The 23382-nt window shown below is 43.2% G+C and overlaps 1 protein-coding gene and 4 non-coding genes across 5 annotated transcripts in view; 4 read left to right on the top strand and 1 right to left on the bottom strand.

Moving 5' to 3' along the window:
• Positions 1-778: 778 nt before the first annotated feature.
• Trnar-acg lies at positions 779-851 on the bottom strand. The gene has a single exon. It is a non-coding gene; the product is annotated as a tRNA-Arg (tRNA).
• A 337-nt stretch (positions 852-1188) lies between these two features.
• Trnay-gua lies at positions 1189-1281 on the top strand. The gene is made up of 2 exons: positions 1189-1225; positions 1246-1281. It is a non-coding gene; the product is annotated as a tRNA-Tyr (tRNA).
• Positions 1282-1645: 364 nt separating this feature from the next.
• Trnay-gua lies at positions 1646-1734 on the top strand. Its single transcript is given in 2 exon segments — positions 1646-1682; positions 1699-1734. It is a non-coding gene; the product is annotated as a tRNA-Tyr (tRNA).
• A 122-nt stretch (positions 1735-1856) lies between these two features.
• Positions 1857-1929, top strand: Trnaa-agc. Its single transcript has one exon. It is a non-coding gene; the product is annotated as a tRNA-Ala (tRNA).
• A 2712-nt stretch (positions 1930-4641) lies between these two features.
• Positions 4642-23382, top strand: part of Trim55 (tripartite motif containing 55) — a 42721-nt gene continuing 23980 nt past the window's right edge. Inside the window, exons 1-4 of the mRNA XM_027398878.2 lie at positions 4642-4809; positions 5305-5477; positions 10599-10764; positions 12874-12969. Coding sequence (XP_027254679.1) covers positions 4642-4809; positions 5305-5477; positions 10599-10764; positions 12874-12969 — 603 coding nt within the window. The remainder of the gene's footprint in view (positions 4810-5304; positions 5478-10598; positions 10765-12873; positions 12970-23382) is intronic.

Raw genomic sequence — 23382 nt, 5'->3', positions numbered from 1 at the left:
GAGAAAGCAGGAGGGGAGAGCCAGAAGCCAAGAGGCCAGGGTAGCTAAAATGGCTGGGTTATACGGGGCAGAGAAGAGGGGTGGGGGCCTCAATCTCTGGGCTGAGGGTGAGAAGTGCTTGGAGCCAGGGCTCTGTACCAAATAGGGTCTCAGAGGCCACAGTCCGCTTTGAAGTGTCAACAGGCACCTCACTTAGCCATTTGTCCTGAGTTTGAGACCTAACACGTCCCTCAAGTTCCTCTCTTGGTTCTAAACTTCAAACCTTCCAAAAGCCAAACTTTAGGGCGCTCCTATCATCGAACGGTAACGTCCACGTAGCTCAAACTAACATTCTGTTTGGTGAAAAAACCCAAGTCGCTCGCTGGGTGGATTTTTTTTTTTTTTTTTTTTTTAAATCTCTAACAACTGAAGTGGGCACAGTATCGTAGACAAGCACTTAACATTTTACTAACTCAGTAACCTTTCCAAGAAATGGCCCATTTGGGAGGAACAATTTCTGTGAAAACTTAGTTTAAGAACCTTATTCAAAAGGATAATTTCAGAATTCTTGATGAGTTTCCCTGCACTGTGTGTGTGTGCTGGGAGGCGGGGGAGGAGTGGAGGAAGGATTCAATATCCAGTGACTGCAAGGATGTCAGGGCTGCCGCACCAAGAGGCCCAGCACAGATGGCTCTACAGAAACGCAAACTTCACTGTTCCTCTTCTGGGATTCCTTGTTCCATTGTCTTAGGTTTTACCCAGAAATGTTTGGTTTTAAAAACCGAGGAGACAAAACGTACGAGCCAGGCAGGAGTCGAACCTACAATCTTCTGATCCGTAGTCAGACGCGTTATCCATTGCGCCACTGGCCCGTCGATGGTAAGGGGTGTGGGGGCTTTCAGGATGACACCATGAGCTGGTCCTCAACAGTCACCCGGGACACACGGGGTGAGAAGGGAGAAGGTACCACAGGCGACCAAGGGGGACCCGAGCCTAGGCTTTCCGGGGATACTGCGCTACGGTCCTTTCTTGACTGCTCAGGGAGTCCAGGAAGGCCGCACTAAGGTGGCGCTCGTGCGTAAAACGACGTGCGGTCCTGAAAGTCTCAGATCCCGGGAAGTGCGCATGCTTAGTTCCGTTTGTTCTCGCGGAAGTCTCCAGACAATTAACCTGTTCAGTGTCAAGGGCCATGAGCCAATACCCCGTGTCCCTTCGATAGCTCAGCTGGTAGAGCGGAGGACTGTAGTTGGCTCACTCCCACGAGACATCCTTAGGTCGCTGGTTCGATTCCGGCTCGAAGGAGACTACAATGTTTTTCCTCCGGGATTCCGAGCTATAAACTTCGCGATCCTTCTTGGTAGTTACTTTCCTCTACATCGGGTCTGTCCTCTTCCTCTCTCGTGTGGCCTTTTGCCACCTCCGGATGCGAACGTGCTCGACATTTTGCGATCTCTCTGATGCGAGCGTGCTCGACATTCTGCGATCTCCCTGATGCTAGCGTGCTCAGATGCCCGCCCCATGACCGAGTGTCTCTCGTTTCCTCCGGCTCTCAGTCCTGCTAGCTCCTCGTTCCACGCACCGGGGACACCCGGTTAGGTCCGCGAGGACGCCGCGCGGGGCGGTGACGCGACGTTATGGAGCCAATTCGCCAGCTGGCCACCCGCTCCCTTCGATAGCTCAGCTGGTAGAGCGGAGGACTGTAGGCGTACGTTCGCGGGCATCCTTAGGTCGCTGGTTCGATTCCGGCTCGAAGGAGAGAGCTCAAATTTTTTCACTTTTCAATCTCAGATACGAGGCATGTACAAAACGAAAATTCTCTGGCTCGCGGTGCTCTGGACCTGCTCTAGAGGAACCGATAAACAGCTTCAACCAGCGGTGGGGGATTAGCTCAAATGGTAGAGCGCTCGCTTAGCATGCGAGAGGTAGCGGGATCGATGCCCGCATCCTCCAGTTTTCTTCCTTCCCTACCCATTTCGGCAGCTTTTCCTTTTTGTTTTTTGCATCTACCTCACTGTAGGCAGAACTCAGCCAGGTGACACTTTGGCGTTTTGTCTTAAGTCTGAAACTCCCAGCGGGGAGCCTGAAGCTAAGCCGACCCTCACCGAGGGAAACCGGCCTGTGGATAAAGCAGGAGGTGGACGTTGAGCCGCTGTAAACGCAGCCTCCAGTTGTGCCGCTCGATCAGGAACCAAGGCCTAGGGTTGGTACCTAGGGTCGTACAGGCGACCAGCTTCGGAGAGGCTGGGAGTGACCTCCAGGAAGAAACTGTGCTGCGTGGCGTTGGCTAAGGACCAGCACGGAGGGAAAACTGAAAATCAAAAATAAATAAATAAATATTTGGAAGTTGATTTAGACTCCCCTTGTACACACACACACACACACACCATACTCTGAAACCAACATTTAGATAGTGACATAACACTCACACTTTTTTTTTTTTTTTTTTTTTTTTTTTTGTAATCGGTTATCCCTCTCCAATGGCAGAATTGTTAGCCTTGGGGATCACAACGAATCATAATTCATTTGTACATTTTAGACTCCTGGGCAACTTGGGTGCTTTTGTTTCCAGTGTATACAACCTGCTGCAATTCATTGCTGCTTTCCATTTTCTATATTTCCATTTTTAATCTCACTTTGTTATTTTCAAAATATATTAGTTAAAGACTGTAGTGGTTAATCTTGGTTGTTAACAATTAAAGACACCTAGAAATTTGTCAAGTACCTTCTGGGTATGATTGTGAGGCTATTTCTAGAATCAACTCATATATCAGTTTTCAGATTGAACAAGTAGGACCCACTCTGAATTGTGGGCAGCTGGAATTTAGGAATAAAAAGAGAAAGAAGGGGGCATCCATATTTGTTTGCATACTGGACTTTTTTGGGGTGATTCGGTGTTTGCTGCTGTCATCCCCAGGCCTCAGGCATCAGGCTTCCTGGCTATATCACTGCTCTCTTGTTCTAAAACTTACAGCTTCTTAAATAAAAAAGATATTGGTTTCTGTGTGTCTCTAGTCTTTAGAAGGCCATTGTAGAACTATACAGCCTTTGGTCATGTGTCATCCCATTTGGTCAACCAATAACCAAGTGTACACTGGGGACTTTTTGTGTTTTGTTTGGGATTTTTGAAATCATAGGGAATAAGATAACAATTTGTCACTTAAAAATGACATGAATTTTTCTTTCGTTTTTCTATCTGATTTAAAGCTTTCTGTGCAATATGTATCAATTATGACTTTTACAAGTCCCTGGCAAATGTCAGAATTTGTGTTTATAAGACAAGAGTAGACCAAGAACACCAGAAATTATTAGTGACATTATCATTTTTAAAAGGACCTTGGATGAAGGGCAAAATACACAGGCATTTTAGGTGCAGATTGGGCAGCATATAGTACTCTGTCTTCACTCCAGCTGTAGAAGGCACTGACATCTTCCTCCAACACATGGTGAAATGCAATTATAGCATGCAATCCATATGCCAGCTGTTATCCCATTGAGGATTACTGCTGTAAACTAAGCTAAACTTTTAAGAGACTGTCACAAATTTTCTTTGTGTCTTGTACTGTACGTGGGGTGGGAGGTACAGGATAAAAGTAGGAAGGAGAGCAACGTAGTCAACAGTTCGGTTAACTTTTTGGGTCTTGGGAGATGGCTCAGTGGATAAAATACTTGCTATACAAGTATGATGACTCCAGTTCAGATCCCCAGAGCTCATCTAAATGCCCGCTGGATGTTTAATTCCATGGAAAATAGAGGAAGACCCTAATTAAGCAAGATAACTTGCTAGACTGGTCCTATCAGCCAGGTTTGGCTTTAATTGAGAGATCCTGTCTCTACAGAGAAGATGGAGAGTGATGCAGGAAGCAGCCACATGCCTGTCCACACATGCATGTGCACAACATGTTCACCCTACACATGTGACTATGCACACATACACATAGACATGTGCAAAAAGAAAAAGCTTTTGTAGATACTTTTATGGTGATAAGGTCTTGAATTACGCTTTTAAATTGCAATTTCCCCTACACCACAATCGTGGCAAAAATGAAAAACTTAGTATCAGGAGTGCCCTGTGAGGTCAGGATGGAGATCTGCAGAACAAGTTCTGCTTGCTTGCAGCTAAGAAGTTGCCATTATGTTACTTCGGGTTTTGGCGCTTGTTTCCTGTCTGAAGTAACAATGTTTCTTATACAGTTACACTGTAGGGCTGCATTCTAAAGGAGCCTGTCACCAAGTTCTTTCCAAGCCCTCACTGAGGGCATGGCTCAGAGACCAGTCATGTACATTTGCATTTGTTGTTGACAACTGTGGACTGTAGACTGCCCTCCCTTCATAACCCCTGCTAAATGGGACTTGTAATCCCCTTCCCACCCACTCTCTTACTCCCTAGAGCAAGAATGTTGACTCCTGCTCTCTGTCACCTGTCAGAATCCATCCTCCTGTCACTGGCTTATATGGTCAAGTCAGTCCAGGGCCATGTGACCTTGGGTTGCTAAAAACAGCTCCATCACCCACTCTGAACCAGGGCCTGCAACAATGTCCTCCATAGAGAGAAACATAAAGGACACTTGATCTTACAGTCCTTGGAATTATTTCCAGGAAACACTTGCAGAAGCCGTTTGGGAGCACCAGTCCCCTGGCAGCACACTCAGCGACGGCCAGGAAATGAGCGCTTCTTTGAATTACAAGTCTTTCTCCAAAGAGCAGCAGACTATGGATAACTTGGAAAAGCAACTGATATGTCCCATCTGCCTAGAGATGTTCACGAAGCCTGTCGTCATTCTCCCCTGCCAGCACAACCTGTGTAGGAAATGTGCCAGTGATATCTTCCAGGTAGGTGTGTTTGGAATTCAGAGGGTGTCGAGTGTCCCTCCATCCTGTTTGAAATCAAAGGCGGTCCCCTTAGAGAGCTCTCCAAGGCTGTTTCCAGTGTGTTTGAATCATTTTCCCAGGTTTGGTTGTCAGCTTCCTCCTTAATTCCAAATCCAGTTGTGTTTTCATTCTAAGAACCGTATTTGTCATTAGTAAAACAAAACAGATGTACTGACTATGTTTAAAAATTGAAAATGAGCTACTGGTCAGAGGATGAGTGTTGGAGCTTCTGGTTGAAACTTTGGGTTATGAAAACACGGGATAGAAGAATGCTTCTTGCTAAAGAGGGGACATTGTAGGTTTGGCTGTGGATCAGGGAAGGCCTGTGTTTCAGGACCACTTGTAGTAAGCCCTGAGAGTCAATATAGTGCATGGTGTCAGAGAGTGAAAATAGTCTCCAAAAAGCTCCCCATGGGGCATTACTCAGTTCCTTTTTTTCTTGCTTGGCAAGAACAGGCCTCTAACCCATACTTACCCACAAGAGGAGGCACCACGGTGGCATCAGGGGGTCGATTCCGCTGTCCCTCCTGCAGACATGAGGTGGTGTTAGACAGACATGGGGTTTATGGACTTCAGAGGAACCTGCTCGTGGAAAACATCATTGACATCTATAAACAGGAATCCACCAGGTAAGAGCTATTCTGAGAGACAAACCTACTGGATGCTTTGTCTAATTGTTTTCAGCTTGATGGTCTGATGCACTGCATGTTCGTTAGCAGTCACAAGTTAATTGTTCCTTAAAAGGCTTTTCCATGTCAGTCTTTCCCAATGAGATGGAGTTGCTCATGGAGGAAAGAAGGGAGCTGGTGTGCGTGCCCTGTGTCATCAAAGGTAGTCATGTTGAAAGAGGTGTGGTGCTGCCCACAGCCTTGTATTACATTCATTTTAGACACATTGCAGGTTCCTTGTAAGTCCAGATCCTATGCTACAGAAAAACTCTAGCACAAACATGCACATAAGGGAAGCATCACTGTTCAAAATCCCCTGGCTCCTAGTGGCCTTGCCTTAAAAATGGTCTAAGCAACAGTAACACCTAAAATTTAAAAACACTCTGACCTCATCATTTGTCCTAATATCGGCTCTAATAGAATGTTCAAAGCAAGATATAATGCTGGTGTTCAGAAACTTCATTTACAGACATGGGAGAGGGAGTACATTTCAGGCTGTTTCTCTATTAGTGCATACTCTTAGCATCTACTTGGTGATTGATTGGTGTGTCATATGCATCCATTCATTAAAACATTTTTAAAGGCCTCTTATTATCACCCACATAAGTTATACAGTTCCTTTCCTAGAGATGAAACTGCAGAGTTTACTCCTAGAAGGCATGTTGAGAAGAGTCCTAACTCAATTCTACACAGGTCATTTGAGTTCAAAACGTTAGTATCCATATGGAGATCGTTTAGAAATGGACCCTCTGTGATCCCTAGCATCTAGGGCATGTGTTTATAGAACATCTGCAGGGCTGCAAATGCCTTGTACTCTTTGCAGGAAGGTTGCTCCATTAATCTAACATGTAATTATTGTGATTATTATGCCCATTAGTTTCTGCTCAAGATTCAGAGCTAAATTAGATAGCACCAGGCTATAGATGGGATCGAGGAAGAATTGCTGATGACATGTTGCAGCCACCTGTTTCCCTTGCTTCCAAATCTTTTGACAAGAAGGAAAGTGTTACCAGAGTTGCAGATCTGATTGCATCGTATTTCATTGTGTTAATGAAATGAATACATCTACAAAATGCTCCCACACCTCGGGCTCAAGGAACATTGCAGAAGAAGGCATGGAAAGACTTTAAGAGCCAGCTGATCAGGGAGCTTGCTATAAGACTGTGTCAGAAGCTATACCCATAACTGACCCCCACCATGATTGCCTAAATGTGAGCTGAACAAGGACGACAACAGACATGCCAAAATGGGTGAGGAAAAACCCCCGAGGCTTCAAACCACAAAGAACTACAGGCAACTAAACAATGTTGAGAGTGGAAGGAATAGTCTTTCCTAGCAAAGAGCATAAAAATTGGTTACACAATTTCAAATGGTCAGTCCTGAAAACATAATAAGAGTAACTGAGCAGGATTTATTTATAAATAAATAAATAAATAAATATGTACATGTAATAACAATTTAAAAAGAGGTCATGAATTTGAAAGAGAGAAAGGAGGGGTAAATGGAAGGGTTTGCAGAGAGGAGAGGGAGAAATGATGTGACTATATTATGATCTCAAAAATAAAAAAGGTCAACCACACGTTGTCTCCTTAAGAGATTACCATGGCAACTAATAACCAACCAATTATTAAATGGCAGTTATTCAACTATGGTTTCAGTGTCATATACAGTGCCTTCCCAGAACAGGAGCTCCACAGTGCTAGCTCCTTAAACAGAACAAAGAAATGCACCACTGTCAGGCTTCTGGGTTCTATTTATTACAGTTATTTTTTTTTTTATCTCACCACTCACCTAGTTGGAACTTCAAACATAAACATAATAGCATTTGCGATGAAATCTAGAGGACAGGAAATATTAAAACTTGTAGTGTTAGTACAACTACAAGATATAGTCTTGCCTTAATCATGAAGTCAGCCTGATACTCCTTCAGAGGATGGGAAACAAATTATACAAAAACAATGAGCCAAATTGCCACTACTAAAGCAAGAGCCATCAGGAATAGGGATAATTTTGTAATTATAAAATTCTTACATTGTTTCTTAAACTCAAGTCACATTGGGATGTTTTTACATGGTAGTTGCTTAAAATGGCTTAGTCACATCAAATTGAAGTTGGGAAGTTATACCAGACATGAGCCCCAAGCCATGGGATATATTCAACAACCTTAGAATACAGAATAAGATAACCCCAGCTCTAGTCTTTGGCAGTGTCAACAGAAAGGGAAAAGGCTGCTGTGATAGACTTTGAAGTATCATTCAACTCTGTCCTCTTACAGGATAGCTACAGTCATGACAAATCCTAGCCTTAACTAGCATTCTTCATCGTGATACACTAGCCACAGTTTGGGCTGGGCAAGGGAAGACACTAACTTGGTTAATATTATTATTGAACATAGTGATTAATTTGTTGATATAATAAGCAAAATGGCTTTGTATTGTGTGTTAGACTCTGTTCAGATGCTTTACCTGTGCCCCAGGTGTGATTCTTTAATGTTCCCAATGGTCCTCTGAGGTGGATTTTATTATCACACTATCAAAATTTTTGAATGCTTGTGTGTGTATGTGTGTGTGTGTGTGTGTGTGTGTGTAATGCATGTGTGTATATTCATGTGTGGGCAGGTGTATGTGCACATGTGTGTGAAGGCCAGTGTCTGACCAGATGTTCTGCTCTGTTGTGCTCCATGTTATTTTTTAAGGCAGCATCTGTCACTGAAATAGGAGCATAGCTGGCTAGCAAGCTAGGGGTTCTCATCATTGTCATCAGGGTTAGAATCACAGGCTCACACCACCACACTTTTGTTTGCTTTTAAGGATGCTTAAAATTAAATTCAGGTCCTCATGCTTACATGGCAAGTACTTGACTGACTAAGACATTTCCCCAGCCCTTTAAAAATGCTCCAATGGGAATGAAATACATAAATACTTTAATTTTAAAAGAGCCTTAAGCAGGACTACAAGGCCTCTAGTAAGAAGGCCTGTTCTTACCTTTCTGTCTCACACTCTTAACTGTCACTCCCCAAGTGCAATAACTTTTAATTCTCCTACCTACTTCCTATTTATCACCAATGATAATTGTGTTACTGGTTTGTTTTCTAACAAAATTTTAGATTTATTTACTTGATTCTATGTGCATGAGTGTTTTGCCTGCATGTACATATTTGTGTATATGCATATATGTGTACTGTGTGCCTGATGCCTGTGAAGGTCAGAAGAGGTTATCGAATCCCCTAGAACTGGAGTTATACATGGTTATGAGCCACCATGTGGGTGCTGGGAACCAAACTCTGGTCCTCTGCAAGAGGCCTGGGAAAGGAGGCAGTCTTCCCTTCACGGCCGTGCTTCCTCGCTTGAGTCCCAAACAAAGGGGTGAAGCAGGAGGCCGTAGATTTTGTGAACCTATACGGCGTCAGGACCAGACAGCGATACCTCTTGTAAACACCACATTGCAAAGTCTTGGACCCAGAAGCTCATGAAACTCCCTTACAAGACCTCGAGTTTTTCCAACTTGTATTTCTGCCAGTGTCCAGTACGTGACTTCTACCCAGCGCAGTAGAGATGAACCACCGCGCCCCCTGCCTTCTGCATCTGGCACTGCAACTACATAATCCTGCACACCAACACCAGGGTGTTCAAACACCTGCAAGCATGACTCACCACACAGTGTGCTTTACATCACACCACCACCTCTTTTCACATCTGAATGATGTCTACATCACTCGGTGTACATATGTAATCCACACATATACTTGAAACAAAACTTTCATATGTTAATACTTGTAATTCTTACTGCCCGTCACTTGCTAAATGGTTTCCTTGTCTATACACCCCTGTGATTTTTAAGAAGATTTCATTTTTTTTAAAGCAGTGGCTAGAGTGAGATGTTTCTAAATAACTACACTTGGGAATATGAGAAACTTTTGAATTTGGTTTTATTTTCAAATATTTCTAACAGTCTGAGTGTTAACTTGTGGACCAAGTTTCTGTTCCGCCAGGTCCCACAGTCCTTAGTCTCAAATAAACACACAGAATCTTATATTAATTATAAACTGTTTGGCCAATGGCTCAGGCTTCTTATTGGCTAGCTCTCTCTGAATTATTAACCCATTTCTATTAATCTAAGTATCTACATATAGTCTTGGCTTACCAGGGAATGCCTGGAATCCTATCTTTTCGGTAGCTACGTGGTATCTCCCAGGTGGCTCCTCTCTACCTTCCTCTCCCCAGCCTTCTCTTAGTCTGGTAGCCCCGCCTATACTTCCTGCCTGGCTACTGGCCAATCAGCGTTTTATTAAACCAATAAGAGAAACATATATTCACATCATACAGAAGGACCTCCTCCCATCATTAACTTTTAAATTTTTACACGTATTTATTTATGGTGTATGGGGAGTATGCTCATGGAGAAGACAACTTATAGAAGTCAGTTCTCTCCTTCCACCATGTAGGTCCTGGATTGAAGGTAGCAAGTGCCCTTACCCACTGAGCCATGTTGCTGGCCCCAGGCTCAGTCTTTATATAGGACACATCAAATTTTCTGGGTTTTATATAAGAAGGCTACACCCACAGCGAACTGGTTGTGTTTTTCCATAGTGCTTCCGTCGTCTGACTTGTAAGTGGGAAAGGTTTCCTGGGGTCAGAGGCTGGAGGGGCAGCACTGAGCCTCAACTGGAGATGTAGCTTACTGGCAGATTCCTCTCCACCCATAGTAAAGTTTCCAGACACCTGTGAGCTCGTCTGTGGGCACAGAGCCAGAATGGGCTCCAAATGGCTTGCCAGATACCAGTGTTGAACTTTCAGGAATTCCACAAGGCAGTGTTCAAATCTTGAACTGATGTGAACACAGCATAAAATCTTGCAAATGCTAACTGACAATGCTATACACATGGGCGTTTGTGGTCCTGTGTCCCAGCACAGGCAGACAGAGATTTGTCAGCACCGAATTGAACATGAAAGGCTCTGGGGTCTTCTGGTTGGGGTTGGTGGGGAGGGGCGGAATCGGGGCCAGTGAGTTTGCAAAGCTTGCCTCCCCTCTGCTCTGCCTCGGTAGATGTTGATATGTATTTATCTTCCTATCTTCTCTCAGGCCAGAAAAAAAGTCCGACCAGCCCATGTGTGAAGAGCACGAGGAGGAACGCATCAACATCTACTGTCTGAACTGTGAGGTGCCCACCTGCTCTCTGTGCAAAGTGTTTGGCGCTCACAAGGACTGCCAGGTGGCTCCCCTTACCCATGTGTTCCAGAGGCAGAAGGTAGGAGTTTCAATTCCCCTCCACCCCAGCCCCCTTCTAAGCACTAGTGAAGGAGCTCCAAGTAACCAAAGAGGGGGAGCCCAGCAAAAGGGAGGCTGTATGGCCCACAGAAAGCAATCTTGCAGTTTGTTTCACGTTCGATTCTCAAGGTTGTGGAGTTGGCCAGAGAGGGAGAATGCTAAGGTTCAGAAAACGGTGCAGAAGGGCTAGGTCACTTTCTGTGACCTTCGGGGGCTGCTGAAGATATGTAGTAGTGTCAAGGAGGCTAGTCAAGTGCCAGTTGCTAAAGATGACTCAGAGTTAACCTACAGACAAGAATTAGATGGTCTTCACTTTTCCTTTCCAGAATATTTTTATTGTTCATCAGTGAAATGTTCTGTTTCCCTCACCCACTTCTGGTGTGAGGAGTGGCTCATAGCTGTGGCACATAGTTACAGAACAACTTGAGGTCCGTGCCTCCTTCTGGTCTTCAAGCCACCTAGGCCAGATACTGAAAGCCAGACTTTGAATGTAGTGCATGTCCCTCACCCCAGGGATTGGATCCAGGCCTCCTCATTCTGACTCAATAAAGTCTCCTAGCTAGCTCATCCACTCTGTATCCTGTAGCAGTAGCTCAGAACTCATGCTTCTGTGAAAATAAAAGGGTTATGCATTTCAGAGGGTCAGTCTCATCTCAGTTTCTTCCACTTATAATCATTGATTCCAATTTTACCTTAAAGACCAGAGTTGAAATCAATTTGGAAGCCAAACTCTCGGAACACCGGTCACAGCCAGTAACCATGTTTTGGTTACTGGATTTGGTTACATTTGCTGCTATTGTTTATTTTCAACTTTGATTCCTCCTCTCCGTGCCCCCAAGGCCTAGCATGATAGAGCTCTGTGGTATCTGCCTTTGAGTACTTCCCTCAGAGGCCTGGAAATCCATGGGATGGGCAGAGGGAGGGGAAGGTTTTTGTTGTTGTTTTGGTTTTTTGAGACAGAGTTTCAAAAAACTGTGTAGCCTTGGCTATCCTAGAACTCACTTTGTAGACCAGGCTGCCTTGAATTCACGTCGATTTAACTACAGTTTTCAAATGCTTTAAAACTAGGTTTACCAGGTCTTGGCCTAGATCTCTCCTTTTAAATGTGAGAAAATTCAGGTTCAAATTGGTTGCATGTCTTGCTCAGTAACCTGGAGAAGTTTAGGCCAAAGGGAAACGACAGCTAGATCTCCAAAGTCCCCATCCAGCCCTCCTTGTGGCTCCATGTCCAATTTGGGAGGAGGGTAAATAGGAAGAGAAGCATACTTCTTGGGACACAGGAATTTTAAAGTTATAATACCTCTGTTAAATCCAGCCAGCCGCTGTTATAGTTTTAAGTTTGTGTTACAGTCTGGTGAACATTTGTATGTATCTGCCCTGCACTAGCATGGTAGGATTGTAATATACATATGCCCAGTAGATAAATATTTACTGCATTTATTGCCCAAGGAAAATTGGTTCTGAGCTGCAGTAGATAGTTCATTTTGAGTTTCCAATGTCACATATTTGAGTCTGTCATATTGTCCCACTTATGAACAGTATTTAGAATTCTCCAGCTTCCATATACTATTACTGGTGGCTTATAATTAAGTGTTCTTCATATTTTTAACAGAATCCAGGTCTCCAGCAATAACGTGATAAAAACTATGGAACCTTGTCCCAAACAAGGCCAAAGTTTGTTTGCAATATCAACAGGTTCCTGGGTTTCCCCACCTCAGTCTTTAGATGGGTTAATCACATTTCCTGGGTTTTGTATGAGGAGATCACACCCACACCTACCTCTTACAGCCACTTAATTCACACCTAAACTAACAATGACAGAACATTCTGGTTTTCCTTGGCCACTTTCACCCTCAGATTTGTTTTCTGGGGCCAGAGGCCAGAGGGACATCACTGAGCCACCCTGCCAGCCTAAGTGGGAAATGTAGCTTACCAGCAGCTTCTTCGCCCACAATAAGAATTATGTCCCAGGAGAACTCCACCAGTTTGTGGGCTTGCTTACTCCTTAGGGATTAAACCCCCTGGAGGATAATGCTGTGACTAGCCCATGATCATCCATAATATCTTGAGTGCTGTTTTCTGTCATTAGTCTGAACTCAGTGATGGCATCGCTGTACTTGTGGGAGGCAACGATCGAGTCCAGGGAGTGATCAGCCAGCTAGAGGATACCTGTAAAACTATTGAGGTAAGTCAGCTGGCTCACAGAGGGTCAAAACCAGCCCTGATACTCCTAGGAGTAAATGGTTGCTCAGGGATGTGCTGGAAACCCCATCCCAATGTTCCATTCTTCCCCTATAGAATGGCCTCCTTCCCGGTAAATCTCTGAAACACTTCCTGGCACTTAAGAGAACTAACCTCATAACTTCATGAGGTGGATTTTTACTGCTCAGGCAGTTATTGTGTGTGTGTGCTTCCTCAGTCAACTCCTTTTGAAAGGTTAGTAACAAGACAAATCAGTTGCCAGCAATGGAAGCGAATGCTTGCTATTATTTAACAAGACTTCTGGGTGGAAACCGGAACAGTCTTCAGAAATGCTGAAGGTGCTTCCAGAAGTCTTTATTTTATTTTATTTTTATTAGTTCAAATTAGGAACAAGCTTGCTTCACATGTCAATCTCTTCTCCCTCTCCCTCCCCTCCCTCCCCTCTCCCCAACCCCCCACCAGTTCCCTCCTCCTTCCCCCCTCTCCCTTCTGCTCCCCATAGAGGGTGGAGCCCTCCATGGGGGGGTTCTCCCCAAATTCCACAACATCATCCTAGGCCAGGCCTAGGCCCTCCCCCATGTGTCCAGGCCAAGAGAGCATCCCTTCACGTGGGATGCTCTCAAAGTCCCTTCTTACACCAGGGAAAAATACTGATTCCACTACCAGAGGCCCCATAGAGTGCCGAGACCTCCTCCTTGACATCCACTTTCAGGGTACTGGATCAGTCCCATGATGGCCTCCCAGACAGTAGTCGGGGGTCCATGTGCTCCCCCTTAGCTTCTGGAAGTCTTTTTTTTTTCAGATTTTTTTTTATTTGAATTAGAAACAAGATTGTTTTACATGGCAATCCCAATTCCCTTCTCCCTCCTGTCCTCCCCTACTACCACCCCTCCAACTAAAACCCTACCTATCACATACCCTTTCTGCTCCCCCTGGATGGTGAGGCCTTCCATAAGGTGTCATCAGAGTCTATCTATAGCCTTTGGGATAGGGCCTAGGCCCACCCCTGTTTGTCTTGGCTCAGGGAGTATTCCTCTATGTGGAATGTGCTCCCAAAGTCCACACCTATGCTAGGGATAAGTACTGAACTACTACTGGAGATCCCGTAGATTTCCAAGGTTCCCTCACTGAAACCCATGTTCCTGGGGTCTGTATCAGTCCCATGCTGGTATCCCAGCTATCAGTCTGGGGAGCAAGAGTCCCCGATGTTCAGGTCAGCTGTTTCTGTGAGCTTCCAGAAGTCTTATGAGAGCATGTCCTGCACACCTGTACTCCCATAGCAGTCATTATGGGAGACCTTGAGGAAGAGAAAGATCTCCCCAGTTGTGGCTAGCAGGCTGGGGTATTAACCACTCAGCTTCCAGTACACTGTTTTCATCGTTGTGTTCTAGGCCTCTCTTATTACCTATTATTTCCTTTTGTCCTCATTTCCCAAAGATAACAGTTCTAACATATTGGATTGACTCTGTTTGTGCATTCTCATAAAATATGTATTGCTTTTTTATGTATGTGTCTTAATTACTTTTCTATTACTATGAAGTGATACTGTGACCAAAACAACTTATAAAAGAAAGAGTTTAACTAGATAGGGACTTGTTTACAGTTTCAGAGATTGAGTCCATGACAATAATTGTTAGAGCATGGCAACAGGCAGGTGTGGTGCTACAGAAGTAGCTGAGAGCCTACATCTTATCTGTAAGATGGAGGCAGAGAAAGAGAGAGAGGGAGAGAGAGAGAGAGAGAGAGAGAGAGAGAGAGAGAGAGAGAGAGAGAGAGGGACATATATCATTCTGGGCCTGCTGTGGGCTTTTGAGACTTCAAAGCCTACCCCCAATAACTCCTCCAACAAGATCGCACCTTGTAATCCTTGCCAAAACAGTTTCACCAACTAGGGAACATGCATTCAAATATATGAGCATATGGAGTCATTCTCATCCAAACCATCACAGTATGCATGCATTCTAATTTTACAAATGCTATTGCTATTGCATTGTAGCTGCTTTGTGTTTTGAACTAAGAATTATGTTAAGATCCATCCGTGTTACTATAAGCATGAAAGAGGAAATCTCCCTTATTCTGCAGAGCTTACAGGCATGAAGATGCTTACCTGGCATTACTTTATTACAAAGGTGAAGTCTATTATTACAAATCTGAGGATGTCCTAGGGGATGGCTTCAAGACTTCATTAGTTATCATTATTCCACCTTAGATTTACACATCATTAAAATCAATTTCCTTTCTTCTCTACATTCTTATTACTGAAAATACCATTGGTACTTGGAGCCTCACTTACAGAAGAGATATTTTCTCTTGGTGAAGAGCCTAAGAAATTCAGAAGTGGGCAAAGGAAACTGTTTTCTCTCCACTTATTTACAATGAATCAGCACTCCAATGTGGGGCTACACTGAGTCTGGTGTGTATAAATAGCCTGTGGCTTGTGTTGAGTGAGGCAGTCTCTAGCCACCTCCTGGGACTGTGGGGCCTCCCCAGAGATGTCTCTGTGGGGAAGCTGGCTTCCTGTCTGGGATAAAGACATCAAAAGATGTGTGGAAAGTCCAGTGGACCACTGCAGTCTTGGGCAAGAGAAACAACTTGACTCTGGCTGTGTTTCGGAAGGACAAGAGGTCATCTGTCACAGAGGCTAGCCAGGGCCTCAGCAGGAAGCAGCCATCTCTAGTTACATTTGAGAACAAGCCAAGAAAGTACATGTTTAAAGCTAATTCAGCAGAAAGGGTTTAGTTAGGGACAGTATGGAGAGCAGCCGAGGTCAGGATCATCACCCCTTTCTTACTGGTAATGTCACCACCCTACACAGCACACTTCTATAAGTATTTCCACGGATCCTAGAAGAAAATATGCTATCATTCTTTCCAAGCCATTAAGATATTCGTCATCTTTAAAGTGCTCATCTTCACACCAGGCTTGGTGATGCACACCTATAGTCCCAGCTACTCAGGAGGGTGAGGCGGGGTAGGGGGGTATTAGAAGTTCTAGACTAGCCAACATAAAAATAATAAAATAAAAATAAAAAGAGGTTGAGGATAAAGAATGACTTTCTAGCACACAAAGGCTCTGAGTCCAAAGCCCATTTCTTTTGAGGAAAAATTAATCTATCCATGTTCACATGTCGGCCAGTACAGAGTTGTTTTGATGAGCAAGAGCACAGGCAGGGCAGGGGCCGAAGCCCAGCCTGTGCCTAAAGGTTCAATTTGTTCCTTTACTAGAAACATTCTGGCTGTGTTTATGGGACTTCTTCAAGTGTTTATAAATGGAGCCTTGAAAATGAATGTGTGGGTTTATTAACCTCATTCTACTTAAAATGGTTCTTTGTTCAGGATTATTAACTCGATGTCTGTTTTCCCGTTTCTTTTTGGGGGAAGAGAGGAATGGACTTTTAAAGTACTGTATCTCACATTTCTGCACAAGTGTACCCAGATGAATGCTGGAGGAATGTGGCGGGGACATGAACGGGTGGTAGAGCCACAGGTGCTCAGTGACAAGTGGCCAGACTGAGGCTTTATCTTCAGGCTATTTTGGACACAGAGTTATGCTCCTTACATGGCGAAAGCAGCGGTCATAATCACTTTAGAATTTTCCTGTCATGCCTATGGCACATACCTAAACTGGGTCTGATGTTTTGTCTTACTTATGTAGATGACACTCTGAAACAGGCTGGGAATGGAGAGAGGAATGCTGTAGCCTGGGGAGCATCAGAAATATCTCCACATTTCTAAGTCACAGAGTCTTGGAGCTGTAGAGTCAGAGGGATATCAGCAATTATCCCATCTGGCCTGTCACTCACTACTATACACATCATCTTTTTAAAAATTGTCCCGAGATTAATGGTTTCCATATCTTGAGGAGCAGATGAAGTAGAGATTTGAAGCATACATTTAAGTATTTATTTCTCTGGGACAGGATAAAATGGAAGCTTTTGAATGGAGTCAAATTATACCCATTTGATCATCTTCCAAACACCTATTCCCCAAGAGTTTATTGAATGTTTCATTGTGTCCACATAATGCTGGGGAATACCTATGTCCTCAAATAAATGATACTGTAGTTGCTTTTTCCCTTCTTGAGAGATCAGCCACCCAGCTCCCAAATAAATACACGGAGACTTATTCTTACTTATGATTGCCCGGCCTTAGCTTGGTTTGTTTCCCTTTAACTATGTTTTGCCTCTGGGCTTTTTACCTATCTTTGTTCTATGTATCTTGATTTTCTTCTTACTCCACAGCTGGCTGTGTGGCTGGGTGAGTGGCCTCTGGCGTCCTCCTCTCCTCCTTTTCTCACTCCTCCCTCTTCTCATTTTTCTTTTATAGAGTCTAGATTTCTCCTCCTACTTATTCTCTCTGCCTAGCAGTCCCACCTATCCTTTCTTCTGCCTTGCTATTGGCTGTTCATCTCTTTATTAGACCAATCAGGTGTTTTACACAGGCAAAGTAACATGGCTTTACAGGGTTAAACAAATGCTACATAAAAGAATGCAACACATCTTTGCATCATTAAACAAATATTCTACGGCATAAAAGATGTAACACATCTTTTTTTTTGATGTAACACATCTTTAACTAATATTCCACAACAGTACTGAATTTTAGGAAATGTTTATTCTAATAGAGAATTTAGACAGTTAAACAAATATGTAATGTTAATTTTGTAGAAAATAAACCAATAAAAATCCAACTATTAAGGATGCGGAGACAGCTCAGTTGTTAAAGGGTGTGTCATGCAAGCATGAAGACATAAGTTTGATACTCAGATCCTATGTAAGAAAATCCTGGAACTTGGTACATGTTTGTAATCATAGCACCAGGGGAGGCAGGGATATGTAAGTTCTTGGAGCTTGCTGGCCAGACAGCTTAGCATAAGGATTCTTTGGATAAAAGATGATCTATTATTTTTCAATACAAAGCTTATTTTTGCAGTTGCACATCCTTTTTTTTAAGAAAATGTGTGTATGATATGCCTGTGCATGTAGTTTACATGGGTGTGTTTGAGTGTTCTTATGTGTGTGGGGTGTATCCGTAAACATGTATACAGAGGGCCAAGGTCAATATCAGGTATCTTCAGCAATTGCTCTTCCTTATATACTGAGGCAATGTCTCCCACTGAGCCCAGAGTTCATCATTCTGCACTGTCTGCCAGGTTTCTTCAGAGAGTCCTGGTCTGCTTCATACACACTGGGATTACAGATGGGCTGGCATGCCTGCACAGCTTTTACTGGGTTCTGGGGATACACATTCTTGTCCTCAGGCTTGTGGGGCATTTTCCCCATGGAGCCATCTCCACAGTTCTGCACATCTTGTTTTGTATTGTTGCCAATAATTATAAAGATGGCGAAAAACAGAGCTTCCCCATTTTGACATTCCTATAAAGGCTACAGCACGTTTATGTCTTTAGGTCAATATTGAAGACTGCCTGCCTACTTCCATGGGAATAGCTGGGTACCTGATTTGCTTTTCTTTTCGTTTGGGGTTTCAGCCTTGGTTGGAAACAAATATTCCACCTGTCCTCATCTTACCCTATCAGTGTACACAGGGTAATTTTCCCTTTATGAAATAATACCTCCCTTATCACATCCATGCTTGGTTTTCCATGGAGGCTGGGGGAACTATACTTTTATTAAAGTATTATAGACAACTTCAATTTGTTTTTCTAAGAAGCCAGAACATATAACAGTTGTGGCAGACAGGAGAAGAGTCACTCTGCAGCCAGAGGCTTATCATCAGAAGGCACTTGTCTAGTACATTAAGGCCAGTATCTAGTACATTTGAAGTGGAGTTACTTCACTGGCTAAGCACACATATGCAGGTGCAAGGTGCACACACACACACACACACACACACACACACACACAGACACACACACACACAGACACACACACACACACAGACACACACACACACACACACACACACAGACACACACACACACACAGACACACACACACACAGACACACACACACACACACACACACACACACACACACACACACACACACACACAGACACACACACACACACACACACACAGACACACACACACACACACACACACACACACCATGGAAAGTAGAGACATCAAAAAGAAGAAAATGGAAACTATATGAAAGAATAAACTTAAAAGTTCACAAACTATGTATCTTAATTTAATTACTATCTAGAGAAGCAGGGGAGAAAGAATGGGAAATTGGCCTTAGTCTATTTCTTGAAATAGATAAAGTACTATGACAAAAAGCAAGGGTAACTCTTTGAAAAGAATAGGTTTTGTGGAGAAGAGAGAAATATGTTTGTAATCATGCTTTTTCAGATAATAACTGTCCTTCAAATTTTCCTATTTTCAGACACATAGATGCAAAGAAATCTGCATTTTTTCCCCATGAAGTCTACATTTTCCCCATTCTATTTTCAGGTTACTACAGGTTTACTGTTAAAAGTATCATGGGTCCATTTTTCAGAGATACAGGGAGGATTGGATTCAGAATGATTGACTATTTCATTGGGCAGCACATGCCTGTTCCTTAATTACACTAAGCACATTGATAGCAAGAGGTGTTTATTAATTGTTGACAGCATTCTTGAGGTCCTGCTCCTGAGAAAGATAGGAAGGTACCAAGCCAGTCTCAGAGGGGACAGAATAGATAATCGAGGCCTGCCTTCCCAGGGCATTCCCCATGTGAACCATTGGATTTACCTGAAAACCATAATTTATCAAAGCGTTCACATTCCAGTCTTATGATTCCATGGAGGAAGGCTGAATTCCACATTTCAGGGACAGGTTTGTCTTATACTACAGTCTACAGAGAATTATATTACAGGCCAAACAAGCAAGAGAAGAACATGCCCCTTTTCTGTTAGAAATTTAAGAATGTAATCGTTTTGTTTTGCATTTATCATTTAATTATGAAGTTTGTACTCACCACTTCCTGAACACCGGAACACCATGGCAGGGTTTGGGTTGCATGCTGCCCAGTAGATAGTAAGCAGTTAGTTAATTTTGTTGAAACAATGAACTGAGGAACATAAATCTGAAGTTTTAAAGGGTGTTAAGAGCCTACTTTCAGCACAGTAGATCTGATAAGTGGCCTATGTGCAGTTTCACGAGCATTTTATGTAAGTTTTAAACTTTTATTATTTGGATTGAGCATGGTGGCATATGCTTTGAATCCTAGCACTCCAGAGGCAGGTGGGTCTTTGTGAGTTTGAGGCTAGCCTGGTTTAAACATCAAGTTCCAGGGCAGCCAGAACTACATAAAGAAAAATTGTCTCAAAAAAAAGCCCCCAAAATTATTCTTTAACAATCTCATACTTGTATATAATATATAATGATGTCTGCCTCCCAATGTCACTCACTCTGGATGTTTTCTTTTTTCCAACACATTCTCCGACTTTCTGTTCCTATATGAATGTGTTTAGGTTGCTTGCATGAACCTAGGTGTGGGGCTATTTACTCAAAAAAAAAATTGACTGTCACACCTAGCAACCATTAGCTTCCAGTAGCCCTAAAGCTAGGGGTAAGGACTTATGAGCCCTCCTCCCCATACAGGGATGTTAGCAGCTCCACCTTGGGCAGGACTTGACAGGTAACCATAGCTTCTCTGAGTTCAGGAGTGTATTGGCCATGTCATGTCTGGAACACAGCCCTTTATAGCATTCCTCTCACTCTCTCTCTGACTCTTTCATTCCTTCTGTCTGCCCCTCTTCTACAATGTTCCCTGAGTCTTGTGTGCAGGAGGTAATATTGATGCCCCATTTAGGGCCAGGCAATCAACCATCACTGATTCTCAGCAGTTTGATCTGTAATGAGTATCTGCTTTAACTACTGCCCAGTAGAGTCTAATCTATAGTTATGAACATGCATATTTGGATGGCAGTTTGACAACATGTCCATTCTGCAAACAATGATAGAATAGGAGGTTTCCACTTAGGGCCTATGACCACCCCAGACATGACATTTAAACCAAGTTTATAGTACCAGTCATTAGTTCCTTAAACTCCAATAAGAAAGACTAGTTACTCTCATAGCAGTTATCCCACTAATGCCCCAGTGGGCACATTTTGCCTTCCAGATCAAGACTATAGCTCCACCAATGGGTAGAGCTGTTAATGACTTTTCTTTCCCAGCAGTGTGAACAGCACCTATGAAAACTACCCAGCATGGAGGGAGCTATGTTCTACAACCAAAGCATATGATGTCTTTAGCAACAGGATCTTACCATCTAGTTCTGGGGGGCAATCAAGAGCAATGACACCAGCCTGTATGGTTTCCAGAGCCTCCGAGGCCTCCCTGACAGTACCTAGGGGATTGTACCACACACAGCATGAGGATTTTTATTTAATAACCTATGATCCCACTTCTGAGAGCAGCATTATCCACCTTGTCCAAACTCAGTTTTGATTATATTTTTTAAACTCACTGACAAAGCAGTAGAGGTTCCCATAATTTTTTGTCATACACACCGAGTTTCTGTTAACATTTTCCCAACACCCACCCCATCCCCCATCCTCCATCCTCCATCCCCCATCCCCCTGTAGGGAGACTCTGTAGCCCCACCTCCTAGTAGCCCTGACAGGTGTGCCGGGACACGCCCATGAGGGAGTGGTCAGGAGAGGTCTAAAGGTGACACGGGAAGGATTCTTAAGGGAAGATGGCAGGCGCACACGTGAATAGCCCTTCTTTCTGGCCACGCTAGCTTGGAAGCTCTGGGCACGCTTTGGCTTGTGCTTGGCTGGTGTTTATCTAAATAAAGAAATCTTAGCATTATAGCCTATGGATCATCTTTGAGCGCACACAAAATACCCCATCCCCCATCCCTGCTTAAACCTTTCCATTCCCAATACTCCTCCTCTACCTCCATACGTGTGATCTATTATCCTCTCCACCTGTTAAGGCCCCCGATCCTCTCATGAGCCATTTGGAACTTCCTAAACTCTATAGACATTTCAAATTAAATACACATACCTACAAATTCAAAACTAGGATCCAGAGAGAGAGAACATGGTGTCTATCCCTATGGACCTTGGTTTCCTCACTTTACGTAAATTTTGTCGAGCTACTTACAAGGATAGACACAGCCAGGATAGAAAGTCCCCTAAACGAAAGTCACTGTTGAGTTTTAGTTTTCATGGGAGTGCGTTCATTTGCAGCAGGTTACGTCTAACATCCACACCATTTCAAGATCATATCACTGAAGGAGACAAGTTAAGGGGTGTGAATCTATATTGGAAGAATAATGACATCATTCTTTCTGTGGGCCCAGTATAATTGTAAGAGCTTTTCAAAGTATCAGTGATACAATTAAAGCATAGATCAAGCATGTAGTAGTACTTCCCACACTGTAAGATATAAATGAGTGACCATTGCTGTTAAAATGATAAAAATATGATTAAAATCCAATCTGTGAAAATGATTTAAAAACCAAAATAGAACTAAAATAATATTCATGGTCGAAAAATCACACAAATGCACTTAGTTATTTTATTTAAACCACTAAGCACAATTTATTTGGTTGAAAGAAGAGTCATATTCTTTATTAGGTTTGAGAAAATATACTAGACTCTCATTACAAATGATCCAGCTTTCACTTTCATATATTTGGATGTTCTCGCCCATATATTAAATGACAGAGAAGAACACTGTAGTAAAAGGTGGGCTGAGTGTCACATGCACTATTTGTGTTGCTAGGGCTCAATTCATAGAGAAATAAGCTAGCAACAGTCCTGGTAAGCAGTGGCACTTCTAAATACCAGAGACAAGTTTCAGGACCACACTGGGCACACCGTTGCCTATAAGCTTTGGATGAAAGGTACTATAATAAGAGATGGCTTCTTTGGAAAACTACTGGCAGGCTTCAGTTCCCAGCTGTGGTAACAGTTCAGATTTTCAGCTATGGAACTAAAAATTAATGCAACTTTGGCAAGCCCAATAATGTCTATATCTAAGAGGGTCCTTTGTCTGATTACTTTGACACCTGACACCACTCTAATTTTCATCTCCTCCTTCCCCACCTTCATTCCTTATTCTGACCTCACCATGACCTCACTCTGACCCTTGTCTCATGCAACTTCTAGGAAGTTTTTCCCGAGTCAACACTTTTGGTTCCCTTGAATATCCAGTCTACACTAAGTGTTGAACTAACGCTCTACACATACTCTGCTTGAAGATGTGGTATGAATCTCTACCATGTTTCCTTTACTCAGCCTCTTATATTACATCACATGATTGGCCCCCGGTTCCCTTCAGTAAATTGAGTTACTGAGTAACAGGAACTATGTTTAATTCGTTTTTGCATCTCTGGACTTGCGGAATAGAAGCAACATACTTAAGAATTGTTTGCTGAATGAACCAGTGGGTAGATGGCAGCCATGTTATCCAAATAGTTCCAACTAC

Source organism: Cricetulus griseus, chromosome 2 (genome assembly GCF_003668045.3).
Source record: "Cricetulus griseus strain 17A/GY chromosome 2, alternate assembly CriGri-PICRH-1.0, whole genome shotgun sequence".
NCBI classification, from domain to species: Eukaryota; Metazoa; Chordata; class Mammalia; order Rodentia; family Cricetidae; genus Cricetulus; species Cricetulus griseus.
This window is presented reverse-complemented; position numbering and strand designations above follow the sequence as displayed.